Source organism: Haemorhous mexicanus, chromosome 5 (genome assembly GCF_027477595.1).
Source record: "Haemorhous mexicanus isolate bHaeMex1 chromosome 5, bHaeMex1.pri, whole genome shotgun sequence".
NCBI lineage: Eukaryota > Metazoa > Chordata > Aves > Passeriformes > Fringillidae > Haemorhous > Haemorhous mexicanus.
In genome coordinates, this window is record NC_082345.1 from 70,158,958 (window position 1) to 70,174,212 (window position 15,255).

The 15,255-nt window shown below is 40.5% G+C and overlaps 1 protein-coding gene across 3 annotated transcripts in view; it reads left to right on the plus strand.

Moving 5' to 3' along the window:
* USP6NL (USP6 N-terminal like) overlaps positions 1-14,923 on the plus strand; it is a 122,983-nt gene extending 108,060 nt beyond the window's left edge. For all 3 annotated transcript variants that reach the window (XM_059847517.1, XM_059847515.1, XM_059847516.1), the window contains one exon: positions 1,473-14,923. In XM_059847517.1, the coding sequence (XP_059703500.1) occupies positions 1,473-2,938 (1,466 nt within the window). In that variant the 3' untranslated portion in view covers positions 2,939-14,923. The remainder of the gene's footprint in view (positions 1-1,472) is intronic.
* The last annotated feature ends 332 nt before the right edge of the window (positions 14,924-15,255 follow it).

A 15,255-nucleotide genomic window follows, 5' to 3' on the forward strand; every position in this document is an offset into this window, starting at 1 on the left:
TGTATTCACTCCTGTGAACCCTTAGAGACAAACAAAAAGAACTTAAATTACAAATAGCTAGAAAGTGAGGTGCTAACCCTGATCTCTGATGGGAAGAGATTCTACAGTCCTTGCCTTAGGAAGAAGCAGGGATTGGACAAAATTATTTTACCAACAGCCTTTTTATATAATTTATTTTGCATAGCATGTAAGCAAGGGTAGCTATTTCTTTTTTCCTCCTCACAACAAAGCTTCTGTTTATAAATAGATACACAGTGAATAGGACTTGTTTGGTACTGCTGACTTGAAAACTTTTGTGGTTTTTTTTTTTAATGCTAAACATCAAATGAATTAAATCTAGATTAATACATTTAATGAGAAGTGCATGACCTTTTCTTCTTATAATAGGAAAGTAATGGATTACACAACTAAATAAGTTATATGCAAGTAGATATGATAAAATAATTTTGCTGTGATTATAGAGAGCGTTAACTGCTAAGGAGAGGGATTGCAGTAGAAAATTAGATGTGAATTGTTCTGTGGGCAGCATTGAGCCATGATACACTTCTTTGTTGTTTCTGTATGTCACTGTGGGTTGTTGCTCTGAGTCCCCACTTTGTTGATGTTTACCACTGGCTGTTGCAATGTGTTGAGCTCCAGTCTGGGAGAACTTTCCATTCCTGTCCTTGTTCTGTAAATGATGTCCTTGTGTCCTGCAAAACCCGCCCATGGAACACTCAATTGAAACCATGACGTAGCCAGGATTGGTGTCAGCTGCTTCAGTTGTTCTGTATTGATAAAAAGCTGAACTGAAAAAAAGATTCTGTGTGCAGAGCCTTTTACTGGAGGTTTTTCATACTGAAGATGAAATTTCTAGGCAGGAAAGGGTTTAGGGGGGACAAAGTCTTAATTGTGTAGATGTTAATGAGAAGCTTTACCCAAAAACTGAAGTGAGAGACAGTTCAAAGATGTCATCTGGGAACTTTGTGCATGTGTGGGAGGAGCTGGTGGTGTGGCTTGCTAGAGGTGAATATCAGAGGATGAATGAATGGAAAATAATCAAATGGGAGAGTGATATTGGGAAGGATTTTTAAAGTGGACAAAGTTGTTTGCTTAATGTAACAATGTGAGGAGGGTTCCATACAGAGTAGGTGCTGTAACCAACATGCCATCTAGGAAAATGGGGTTTTGTCAGCAGTGTCATGATAGAGCAAAAGCTTGGTGAGATTGCATCAGCTGTAGGAAGGAATAACTTCCTACAGGTTAGGATGGGTTGGATCCTACAGGAAAGTTGGGATGAGAGGCTAAAGAAAATCTGTGTTTGATGTCAGTGTACAGAAGAACCTTTGAGGTGTTCAGCAGAATGGTGACCCAGAGGGAGGCCCAGTTAATTTCTAGCTATTTGTGCTTGCATGACAAACAGATCAAAGAAGGCTTCTGTACAAATTTATGTTATTCCTGTTAAATTTATGTTATTCCTGTTCTTGTTTTAGGTAAAGAAGATGAATTTCCAAAGAAGCCATTGGGGCAGATTCCATCAGGACCTCCGCCCTCTGTGCTTAACTCCACTCCAATGCTTAATGGACAGAACAGTACTGGTACACAAGCAGCAAGACAAAGGACAGAGAGAAGAACATCCACAGAAGAAGAATCAGAAAGCTCACCAAACAACCGAAAAAGAATTAATTCTGTGGAAAAGAAACCTTCATTAAAACAGCAAAAGATTCGACCAGTAGAGACACAAAACAGTTTGCCTAAGAATGAGGTGGATACCAGAAAAAAGCCTCAGCCAGCAGAGCAAGACAGCTCAAGTCTTTACAATAATGCAGCTGCTAATCAGAATTCTAATGCTACTTCCAACACAAGAAGGGAATTTGTACCTAAGTGGAATAAACCATCTGATATCAAAATAATGGAAAAGACAATGAAACTCGCTGCAGAGGTGAAAGGGAGGTCAATAAACCAGTCTGGTTTGGGCCCACCACCAAGTCCTGGAGAAATGCAGTCTTTGAATGTAAAGCAAAAGGTGAGGGTTTTGGATGCTGATGAAGGTAAGCGAGGGTCTAATGCATCTCAGTATGACAATGTTTCAGAGGATGAAACTGAGAACGAGAATGTTGTTGAAGAGATGCTTGAGAGAGCTCATCCACAAAGTCCTAGGCATGTAGCATTTTCTAATAGTCCAAGAAAGCAAATGGAAAAAACACCAGCTCCATTAAAAATACCCAATAATTACACCTTCACTTCACAATCCAGATCTCCAAAATATACATCTCAGTCTGATGGTCCATCTCATGGACTGAATGTAAAGCAGCCACTGCCAGGTTATAGTAATCCCCCTACTTACTATGGGAATTCTCCAAAGCATGTTTCCAGTACAAGCAATACAAGTTCTGCACCTCTGCATTACCATGGGAATCGACCCAGCCCCTCTGGAAGGCCGTACACTCATTTTATGGCAGTTGATTATTCCCCAAATAAACTGCAAATGAATTCCTATCCTGCCAGTCGCCAAAATGCTCTTCCAGCAGCCCCTGCTCAGACAGAAGTTGCTCCTGTTGATGCATACACCAGCAACTCGAGGTCCTCCCCAGGTGTCAAGTTCATAATCCCTCCAGCAGATTATTTACCAGAGGAGCCAAAGTGGCCGGACGCCTACACCTACAGACACGAGCCCTACAGGCAGCCCTGGAGCCAAGACCTTAACAAAGGCCACTTGGATCATTTCCAGAAATACCAGCATTTTCTGCCAACACCTTTACATGACCACAGACTTCCTGCTGTTCCTGTGGATAGTCCAGTGAGATACAGGACTTCCCCAACCTTGGAAGAGAATGGTTCCCCACAGTACCAATATGCAAGCCCATCAGCTCAAGCCCAACACTATCGGAACAGGACTGATGGATTGTCAGTGCATCTGACTGTGCATGAGTCTGTGCATGAGTCTGTGCTTCTCTGAGAATCTGGCTGTGCTTAGTAAAGTGGCAAGAACCAAAACCAGTTGAACAGTACTGTGTTAGTAGTAGTCCTCCTCAATTCTCTGAAATGTGGATGGTTCGTGTGAGTTCAGAAATAATGACACTTTGTCAGAGATGTTTCAGACTTTGGTTGAAAGCTGGTGGAGTTCTTGGACTTGCATGGAAGCTACTGGAAGTGATCTAATGCACATAGACATAGCAATAAGCTCATATACATCACGTGGTTCATGCTGTCGTCGCTCCTTACATTTTAAATAACTCGTGTTACAATCCTGCCTAAAACCTGTAACACACTGAAAAGTTTTGACTGACATTGTTAATGCACTGTACAGATGTGTGCGTGTGTGCCTGTGTGAGTGTGCACTTACAGTACACAAACTCATGTGGAAAAGAGCTAAAGAGTTTAAATTTAAATGCATTTAACTTTGGGCAAAGCTTGTGAAGTACTTTTATTTCATATTAATTTTTCTTTGTAATTTATTTGAGAAGCCATTCATTTTGAATGGGAATTTCTGTCATTTTTATACAGCTGCCTCAGCATCCCAGTATCTGTTCTGGGCAGGAGAGATGCTTTGGGATTATTAATTTAATCATATGTGAGAGTTAATTTCCTCTCCTTTGACTACTGTTTGTCATTTTCCTCAGCAGGAAGGAGCAGGCAGGAAAAAGCAGATAGCCAAAAATGTCTCTCTAATCTGGCTAAGAAATGGTGCTTAAATTCAGCGCAGTGTTTAGGGGTTTTTTAAGTGCATCAAAAATGGAGAATTTGTACCTTCTCACCCAAATCTACCTTCAGAATGTCGTTCTATATGCAAAAGACTGGAGCACAGTGAGACTAATGCCAGATACAGAAATGGTGCTGCACCCTTCACTTTTTGCCATGCTGTGCTGTCAGACTCAAACTGGTTGCAGGGCCAAATCTCACAGGTATCAGAGGATTGCACAGCTCCTTGACACCTCTGTGAAGTGCACGCAGGAATTTGAGCTTTGCTCCAAGCTTGACATTCCCTGAGCTGTGTGAGTATGCAGTGTCCCTTGTTGAGTGGATTTTGTTGTGTTTTGCCCTTTTTCCCCCCAAATTGCTGGTGGATTCCTGTCTGTGGTGTGGGGCATGTTCTGCTGTGCTGTTGGGCTCACACTGCACAGTGTTCTACACTAAAATGACCCTGACTGTTAACAGGAACCTTAAACTCCTGCTGATGTAAGTAATTCTTTTAGTCTTTGCAGCTTTTTCTACTTTGTGTTTTCCTTTCTGTTTTGACTGTGAATTGGGGGTGGAATTAAAAGCAGGTGAAGTGGCACATGGAGGATGGAGTCCTGCGAGCTGCAGGACACGCTGACCTCTCGGAGCTGAGGCAGAGGAGGGTCTCACCAGGAGAGGTCCTTGGAGTGCTGAACAGAGAGATTTCTCTAATACTGAAGTACTAAACATTGGTGTCAACACCAGTTTGGAAGCTTGTCCTGTTCCCTTTTGTTTTGTAAGATTTGTTAACTGAAGACATAGAAATGGATGTTATTTTTTTTTCCTTTAAAGAATGAGCTTTAGTGCCTATTATTGCTGCAGGTTGGCTCTGTAAGTTTAAGGTACAGAAGTAAAACAATTTTTACAAATGGAAGTAACATTTACTTAGTATGTTTCAAAACATTTTTTTTTTGTGTATATAACGTGTCTGATGTAATTTTTAATAACTGGGCAATTTTATATTTTAAAAATTGCAAACTGCAGCGAAGTAACTGTAGCCAAGCACTACACTGAAATCCTAAACTAAAATTGTGAAGATAAATATGACTTGGGCTTACTTTAGTTCTGATTGCTTACAGCAGCTTAGAAATGTATGTATATAATATTGTGGCTAAGTGTAATAATCTCAGTGTTTAATGATGGTTCTGTAATTCATAACAAAGCTGTACAATTTATTTGTGCAAACAACTTGAGGCTCCAAAATATGTATCAGCATTAGTAAATACTGTAGATTTTTATATATAAAATATATACACACTATTTTCTTATTTCATCTGCAACAGTTTTATAACTGTGTACCCTATTTTGATGTGACTGTATTTTTAACATGTTAAAATAATAATAATTAAGCTTATGTTGTTTTGTCTTTCTTCTTAATTATTTGGTTAGCTCCAAACTGGACTTTAGCTATTCTCAGCAGAAATAATTGCTTTTCATAAATGAATCATGTGTATATATATATGACGTATCCTATTTAATTTGTATGTGTTTATTTTTAGACTAAGCAATGTGGATAAAATCTATATAGTGCTTTTGCATTATTGCAGAAGTGGCAAGGTTATTGATTATAGTTTATTACACAGGCTAAACCTTAGCCTGTCATTTGCAAAAACTAGGAGCATAAACTGTGATCATTATTTTCTGGTTTTGTTCTAATAATCTCACCCAATACCAGTTTAAAAGAGAATTGTTGTCATAAGGAATTTGCAAAGTTGCATTGATCAAAGTGCAAAATAATAGTCTGACTGTGGCTTCTGTCTCTCACATGTTTGCAGGATGCTGTTGAGTTGTTTTTTTAAAAAGAAAAGCAACCCAGCCTTGTGTCATCTGACTGTAGTGCAAAACACATTTTTATTTTCATTTAACTGGACAAACCAGACTCAAGGTACAGGCAGATTTGAGTCTGTCATTCATACCAGTAACAAAACCCACTTGATGCTGCAGAGGGAAGGCAGACACAGCTGTGCCAGTGCCTTGCTGGTGGAGGGGCTCATCTCAGTGTCATGGATTAGATATCCTCACAAGAGCTTTGCTGTCACTGTTTTCTTTGATCTTAAAACAGTGGAGTGGTAAGTATCAACATAAAGTACTTGGGACCTTTTTTTTTTCTTCCTATGGTTTAATAATTTTCCAAGATCTCTGCTTTGAGCTGTATAACTGTAAATTTCTTGTCCAAGATAGTTGGCTTTCCTTGTGTGAGAAAAATTCAGCATAGGGATTTGAGGAATTAACACAGAGGAACACAGAAGACAAAGTAAGGAGACATATCTAACTTCTGTATGGCAAAAATTTAGTGAAATTAAACTAATTAGGATTTAAATGGAAAAGAAAGGGCCTTGAGTATATGCTGTGGTTGCTTTTCTTTTCACTTGGATGCTCTGCTAGATTAAGTCTAAAGACTTCATTGTGGTACTGAAGCATTTAGTCTTGTGCAGTACAAATTGTTGTGGCCATGGAAGAAAGACAGGATGGTATCTCTGGTACTCTTAACCTTTTTGGTGAGTGAAATGTGATGGCAAGATCCAGGTGCTTGCTTACCTGTATAACCAAGTTACGTTATGCACTGCAGGTGAAGACAGAAGCCATCCCTGCTCTTCCTTCAAGGGGAGGATTCTGGCATCAGATTTGGTGATGAATCTGAATCTAAACATCCACTTGCCTGGGCAGCTAAGGAAGAGAATCTGACCTCAAGAAAATTCTTTCCCTTTCCCCAGATCCATCTGTGGCCAGTCTGTAATGCAACACAGAGGAAAGAGAAAACCTGTTTAGCCAGAAGTCTGTTAAGGAGAGTATTCCCTCCTACACCTGCTGATCACTACCTAAAGCCTTAAAGCATGATATTGTTTGCAATTGTTTCAAAATTACCAGACTGGAGTGGACAATCCTGTTTTTCTCATGGCCAAGATGAGTAAATGCCAGTTACCTCTGTAATATCTGTCAGCAGCATGAATCCCTTGTTGTAAAAGTAACTGTTCTACCCCCACTATCAGTAAACTTTCAAGGCAAAAAGTCAGAGAGTTTTAGAAATCATGGAGGATGCAGAACAGAAGTACTGTATTGCTAGTCAAAGATACAACATTGTAATAAACCACAGAATAATTCCAAAATTAGATGCAAACAGTAAATAACATTGAAATGTCAAAACACAGAACAGCCTTCCATTGTGGGGAAGCAAATCCAAAGCTTCCCTGAGGTACATAGACATTTTCCAGTGAGATTCTTCTCAAGAATCCTATCCTGAATTTCACATCATCCTCAATATGACTTTGAAATGGACTTGCAAATTGCAGACTTTTTTTTTAATCTCCCCCTTGGGTGGCATTACACTGCATGCACAAAGAAGAATACTATTTAAAATATGCCATCAAACGCCCACCGTTTCACTTCCAGCAGAGAACATTCCACTTTCCATACTTCAGTGAGAGGAAAATATAACCTTTTTTTGTAGTCCTTTAAATACTGCATTTTTGTAAAGTTCTGTAAATGTAGCATGGTTACAGTTGAACAGCTACTTAACCAAGTATGGTTCAGATGCTTGCTTAGAGATCCTCTTTAGATGGCATGAAGCTACTGCATAATTTGCTGCAGTTTCTTTTTTCTTTTGGGCAATATTAAGACAATCCAAATGCTTTTAGTGGCAGAGTTGCAATGAGGAGATGATTAGGCCAACAACTGAAATTGGAAATATAACTGCAGTCGTTTTGGAAAAGCCTTTAAATGGTTGCCAAATCCTGGGAAAGATACCATTTTCTGGGTTCTTTGTGCCAAGAGAACTTACTGCAGCAAGGAACACGTAGGTCCCTCTCTTGAGTGATTTGATTCTTTCTGCTCACACCAAATGCTTTTCTTTGTGCTTATGGAGTTAATATGTTAGTAGAAAAATCAATGGAACTTTTAGAATGAATGATGAGAAAACAAAGCTATCTTGTTCTGACTTTTCTTTCTTCCTTTTTTGTTTGTTTTACTGATTTTATTGTCAGCCTTGTCAAGGTGAGCTGTGTGTGATGTGATTCTTCTGTCTTCTTTAGTAATGTGCCAAGGAGTTTTTCAGAGGCTTTGTGATGCCTTTTTTGGCTGCTGTTTCTGCTGTATATCAGAGGTTATTGTTTGCCTCCTCATCTTTTCCTTTCTAGATTATGTGCAAATTAAGGGAACAGAAATTATATTCTCAGTATTACAGTTGATCAGAAATTCTCCAAGAAGGGTAATTCCTGACAGAAAGCAATTAAATTTGGCAGTTGGTAAAGGACACTCTAAGGTGGAGACTTTTGTACAAGTCTGTGGAATCCAAAGTCTAAGGTTGCTTCTGCTTGGGGTTAAGCACCAAAAACCATATTAGACACGAGGAAGATCTTTTTGCAAAATGCTGTGTCCTGCCACAGAAACATGCCAGCTTGGAGCTACAGCTGACCTGCCAGTCCAATATATTTGATTTGGTTAAGTAAATAACCTGTTTCCTGGTAATGCATTTCTTTTGTCAAATTTTTCTACTGGAAATGAGGTAAAGAATTGAGGCCTGGGCTGGGAACTGGGGTGCCTGAGCTCTTCTCTTTAATTAGGAGAACTGAAGATGGCTTTTGGTTCAAACCATCCACTTCAATTGTTGTATTTGTAAGTTCAGGAGTATCTTTTAGAATAACCTGTGGTATTATCCCTTAGGACTTGGGTTTTTTTCAATAACAGAAGGTCTGTTAGATTAGTTTGTCTAATCTGTGCCTTCTTTTTAAATTTCCCTGTTCCCATATTTCCCCAAAGAGAGCTCAGATCTGGGAATGACTCCATAGGTAGTAAATTGATCTTAGTGGTTGATGGTAGATCTCCAGTGCTACCATCAGGTGGGTTGGATGGTATTTTCAGGCACCTTAGAACTCAGCATGAAAACTGGGGTTTTACAATACAGGTAAGTAAAAAAGCTTTACTGGTGCAAGGCTCCCCTTGAACCCTGCAGCAGTGTGTGGTTTATAGTCAAACTCACACAGCTTTGAAGCAGAAGGGCTGCTTCTCAAACGTGATGATGCTTAACTGCCTTAACCTTTGGGAGCAGAGGTCAGTGCTGTGGTGGTAGAGCTTGTTTCCAGCAACATTGGGGTTTTGTTCCTCTGAAATTTCACAGGGAAGGGACCCACAAGGATTATCAAGTCCAGCTCCTGGCCCTGCACAGGACACCCCAAGAGTCACACCCTGTGCCTGACAGCATTGTCCAAACACTTCCTGAACTCTGCCAGGCTCAGTGCTGTCACCACTGCCCTGGGGAGCCTGGTGCAGTGGCCAGCCACCCTCTGGGTGAAAAACCTGTTCTAGTATCCAACCTAAACCTCCCCTGACACAACTTCAGACCATTCCCTGTCACTGTCACCACAGAGCAGAGATCAGTGCCTGCCCCTCCACTTCCCCTCACAAGGAGGCTGTAACTGCAATGAGGTCTCTGCTCAGTCTCCTCCAGGTTGAACAGACCAAGTGCCCTCAACTGCTCCTCATGTGGCCTCCAGACCCTTCACCATCCTGGTTACTCTCCTTTGGACACTCTGTAATAGTTTAATATCTCCCTTACATTGTGCTGCCCAAAACTGCACACAGCACTCAAGGTCAGCAGTATCCTGGCTGAAACATGGAGAACCCATGCTCTCTGAGGAGGAGGAGTTGGGTTCATTCCTGGACACAAGCCCCATGAAGGTAACCTAGAACAAACTGGGTATCATGTTTATATTAAAATGGTTTTAAAACAGTCCTCTTGGCCTCAGTGTTCCTTAGAGACAGCTCACCCAATCAACCTTTCAGTCCAAACAAAGGGATTGTGTTGGGAGATCTTTCTTTGATGTCATTTGTTCAGACTTTGTGTCTGGAACTCCTGAAACCCTTCAGAGTGCTCTCCCTTTTTGTTCTCCAGGTTTTACTGTGTCAGGTTTTTTCCATCTGAGTTTTTTCAATTCCAGTAGAGATGTCCACCTGTTTGCTTCTCCAGTGAATGAGTTTTCTTTCAATTCTTCTGTCAGCCTGTCATGAGCTTCATGCTTGGTGTCAATTCATTGCATTCTCCAATCCATCCCAAAGTCTGTCTTCAATTTGCAGTGCTGTCACTTTGCTTTGGAGAAAACACTGAAAAAAGGACAAAGTACATGATTTGGAGATGATAAACCAGAAATTATGAGTGTAAAAGCCAATCATAAGCACTTTAGAAAGGCCTGTCTGGTGGTTGTGCTGTGAGCAGCACCTGTATCATCATAAGTGATAGAGGTACTACCCTGTTAATTGGAAGGGCTGGGATGATCAGTGGCTTTGCTGAGTTCTTTTCCCCAGTGATATCTGGCTTGTGTGGGAGGTTGTGTCCATGATTTGACAATTTGATGCTGGTCAGCACAAAGGAGCAAGTCAGCCTTTGCTGTAAGGCTGAGGACAGAATTCTCTAAATATTTCATCACAAATAGTGAATAAAGAAGGAACAGTCTCTCCTTGCCCTGGAATGAGTACACTCACAGCTACAGAAAGTCATTTACAGCTGCTGGAGTCATACAGAGCTGTACCCCAACTTTTTTGATGCTGTACATTGTGATTTTGCTGTGTAATGTATAAAAGTGCAGCACTTACCTCTGGTGTGCCTTTTGCCGTGCAGTTGTGCATCCAGTGGGCAGTGTCCATCCTGCCTGCTCCCACTGCTTTCCTGGTGAACTCAGTTTCTGTTGGGCACACCAAGTCTTCCTGGGAAAGAAATTAGCCCCTTGTCTGCTCTAAGTATTCATGGCTCCTCCTGGGTGCTGGTTGTGGGGTTTATTTATTTTGTTACAAAGCTTTAGAATATATTCAGTTTCCACATCTCCTGGTCTTCCCTGCTCTGTCCAAATTCTGCCAAATACTAAAGGAGAGGGGAAAATAATGAATTCTGGAGTTAAGCATCTGTGGACTTGACCTGCTGGAAATTGTGCAGCTCTGTCTGCTCCCCACAGAGAAAAGTTCTGGTAGCCGAACTTCAGAAAGGAACAAAATAGTTTTGCTCTTTAAATGCCATTATAAAGCCCCACGATTTCAGTGACTGGGTGGGGTGTCACGCTGGGCAGACATTTATCATTGTAAATGTTATGTGTGAAAGGCTTTAAAATGCTTTCAGAACGTGTGATTTTGGGCACATAAGCAGATCACTTTTATTATAACCTTCATGTTGCACTCAATAGGGTTGGTCAGGTGATGTTTTTCCCTGTTCATTTAAGTGGTTTCTTACAGAGGCCTTTGAGTTCCAGAATAATGTTCTGTGCAACCCTGATAATTACTTTCTTATTAACTGGAAGGCCAGACTCCCTTGTCTACCACCCCTTTTAGAAGTGAATCATGTTCTGATATTAAAATGACCCTAAGCTGAGATCTCAAGTTTCCTTTCCAGCTGGACTAATGGGGCTTGTAGGAGGGAAGGAAAACTTCCATGACTGCTAATTATCCTTGGTTTGGATTAATAAAGGAAAATTACTTAACCACCCATCCAAAGATGGAGAGTTAGCTTACCTTTGAAAAGACTTGCTAGCTGCTAACAAGGTAGTTGCACTGGATTTGCCTTTTTAAAAGATACCTTGGGTGTATCCCCTGAGTAGCAGAGGCAGAAGGATTCATCCTTGTGTGCACTGTTTGCTGGAAAGGCTCAGCACAATCTTGGCTGGCAAGTTGGGCCCCACAGTAGATGCCTTTGGAGCTAAACCAAGGACTGTGTTTCCATCTATGAGCCTGACCATGACCTGTGGAGGCCATTGGGGGTTCAAAAGTAATTTTTAAGGGGTTTATCTTCAGAAAAGGAAGGCGAGCTGTCTGAACTCCTCTCTTGCAATTCTTTTCTCTTTAAGCAATACAGTAGGAGTGAATTGCTGTGGGGTTGGAATTGTTTCCAGCCATAAGAGCAAACAGTGCTCAGCCAATGCTGAAGGAGCACTTTCCTTTATGGTGTTCCTATAAGGGAATTGCATTTAATTATTTTAAATTATTGAAGCAGGCCAAAGAGTTGTGTCCAACCTTTCAAGTGACGTAGTACCCACTATTCTTCATATAATTTGAGGAGCCAATGTCCATGTCACTTAGGAAGGCAAGTAAGAACTGTCTTTACATCCTTAGCATCGAGCAGATGATCAGTTTTACCATTAGCATAGCTGAGCTACTTTATAAAACCTCCCCAGCCTGCATTTTCTGTCTGACACTTCGTTGATAGTGTTGTTTATATGAAAATCCTGCAGCCCTTTTATTTTTAACTCCTGTGTTAATGATGGGGATGCTTAGGGAGAAATTCCCTCTTTGCTTTTTTGCCTTTGCTGTGAAAAAATAATAAATGCTTGTCAGCCTAACAAGATGTAAAGTGCCTCCCCTGCTCTGCAACATTTAATTCCTGAGGTGTCTTTGTAACTGCATTTTGTTTTGCTGAACAGAATTTCTCAAATATTTTCTATCACATCAACTTGTGATAAGTCTAGTCTGACCTTTTGGACTTATTTTTGGCTCAGGGCATTGTTTTTCAGTCACTGCCTGCTTCCTTTCTCTCCCAGCTAGGAGGTGAATAGACCTAGAGGATGCTGGTGGTGCTTTGAGGTGGATATACCTAAACCTCTCACTGCAGCAGCTAACAAAAGAAAATGAAAATGGCTCTTTGAATTCAAAAAGCTTTATTAGAATGTCAGCTAGAATACTTAATTATCTTAATTAGAATTCAAAGCTATGAAGAACATTCTTAAATATTTAAGTGCTCTCTGCCCTTGTCCATTAAGTGCAGATCTTCTCTTTTCTGCCCTTGTCCTGTGCAGATCTTTTCTTCCAATTCCTAAGTCAACCCAGCCATGGTTTTGGGGGTTATTGCAAGGCCTGAGCTGCCCCTCTCATCCACAGAGAGTTGTCCCCACGGGATGTTCACTCCCTGCCCCTCTCTGATGAGTCTTTCATTGCCAAGTTTCTGCTCTTGGCCCTTCCTGCTGCCAGGTTACCTTCTGCTTGTGGAACTCTGTCCTGTGCAGGCTCAGGAACCTTCATCAGCCAGCCCAGGAACCCTCATCCTCTGCTGACTGAGCCCAGCCCACCCCATCTCTGTCTCCTTGACCATGGGAACTGAGAAACCACCTGGCACAGAACCACAGCAAAGGCTGGGCCAGATGTGGATGGGTCTTGCCTGGTACCTGCCCAACCTTCCCTGCCTCTCCAGGACAGCTGGAGAGTTCCTCCTGTCCTCAAGAGGAAAGCCTTCCATGGCAGATCAGTCCTCCAAGACTGTAAATACAGAGTGCACGAGCCCACTGAGCTCAGCAGAGCTGGGATATTTATGTGTGAGAGAATTTTCCATAAGCAAAGTGAAAAACCCATCAGTCTTTGCATGTTTGGTGCCTGAGAATAAAAATTTTGGGCAGGTCTTCATACCTGTTATTGATACATTTCATACAGTGCAGTGCAGGGTTGGCACTGTACAAACAGCTCTTCGTGTCTGATTTCCGTTTTTCTTTTAAATTACATTTCTTTAATCTTTAATTTCACTCAGTATTTGGATTTTTTGTTTGGTTTTTTTTTTTTTAATTTCATACACAGATGTGGGATGATGCTTTTATCTGTTCTCAGTAATATAGAACTAAGTTGGCTCTCTCTGAGTTTCTCAGTAGGATACCAAATATTTTCCTCTCTTCAGTACAGATAAACCTGTTGCTCTAGAATACATTTATTAATTCACATTGAAAAACTTTTTTTTTGTTATTTTAATGGAGTCTTTTCTGTAAAGATGTTGTTTAAAAGCTTGTATCTGAAATGAGATTTTTATTGTAACTGCTCCAAGAGGACCCTCATAGCCTTGACATCTGAAGTCTTCCAGAAGAAGCTAAGTGGGCTCTGTGTTTGAAGTGGCAGCACAATGCAAAGATGTAGCAGGAGGGAAATGTATTGTATTAATTCTAACAGACTTCAAGAAACTTATAATATCTATGAAAGTTCTTCACATCTTTTGTTCAGAGGTGTCAGATATAAAGAACGTTGAAATCAAGGACAAAGATGCCACAAAGGCTTGTGTGAGATGGAGGACCCAGACCTCTTTATGAGAGTGAGACAACTTCTCTTGGGCTTCTTTCAGAGAAATAACAATAATAACAATAATAAAAAGCCACTCAGCAACATCTCTGAGCACAAAGGCTGAACAAGTCTCTGTCCTGTGAGACTGAAATGATTATTTAATAGGTAATTAAACCTAGTCAAGGACAGTTGTCACACGAGGTACAATCTGTGTTTGTGACTTTGGTTGCCAGCTCAGGTCATCACTTGTCCCTAGACAGGCAGGATCAGGCTGTGAGTGCCCATTGTATTTAGAGAGAAATTATTGACCTCCCTTGCCTGTGAGTTTGGGGTTTTTGAGCGATATTTGATGTGGGTTTTATGAGTTGCAGAAACTTTCAAGAATACATCTATTACTTGGCTGTAAAAATGGGAACAAATCAAGGGAACTTAGACATCTTCCCGTTCTCTGCTTCTAGCTGACTCATGTTAAAACTTAGGGCTGAGGAGCCTAAATATTGTCTAGAAAAATAAATTTCCGGAGTAGAAAGTGGATTTTCAAAGGCACTGACTTCCAAAGAGCATTTACTGTCTTGTCTCTGCAAACTCTTGAGAATCTAACTGATGCTATTCGATTGGTGACTGTGCTACATATCACAGGTCTTCACAGTTTTAAAATTATTTTTTAATGCCATATGCAAATACTTTGGCTCAGTAAGTGTGTTAATATGAAGCACCCATGAAACAAAGCTTTTGTTCTCAAGCACAGATCAGTTGAATTGAGACCATTATGGCAGACAAAAATTCATAATGCTTTGGCTTCCAATTCTTTGTTGAAATCTTCCTGGTTCCCAGAAGGATTTCTTTGTGTTTAGTTATGTTTGAATCAATTTGCCTTCATTGTGATCCTTCAAAAAAACCCCAAACGCCAAAGTTAAAACAACAACGACAAAAAAAACCCACCCCCAACCCAGCTTATTTTGTAAAACTGATTTCTGATCATCTACTGCTATCTTATCTGTTTGTCATCTACAGAAATTTTTACATGAGCATCTAGAACATTGATAAAATATTAAATAATATTGAGCCAAGAATTATTCCCTGGGGAAATCTGCTGGGAAAAGCCTCACCAATTCCTGTCTCCCACTAATGTGATTACATGAAGTCGCCTTTTGATATCAGTGTTTACAATTTTAACATTAATGTCCAACAATAAAGCTGCACCTGACACTTGGGATTTCTTTGTTTCAAGTTGCCTTCTTTATTATGCTGAATTCTTGAAGTTTATAAAGTTTTCATTGAATTTTGTACTCTCCATTATTACTTGTCTGTATTTTCAATCCGACTGAAACTCTTTGCCATTTCTTGCTCTGCTTTTTAATCTTTTTTTTTCTTTTTTGTTTTGAGGTAGTTGCACTTTAACTATATGTATTTTTTGCAGATCACAACTTTTTTTGCGCCTGCTGGGTTTGGGGTTTTTTGCTGTCAGGTGAAAGACCTCTATTTTTTCCCCAGAAATTCTGTATTTTGTTAGGTAGCCACAGGCCATGTCCAGCACTGCTTGTTCCT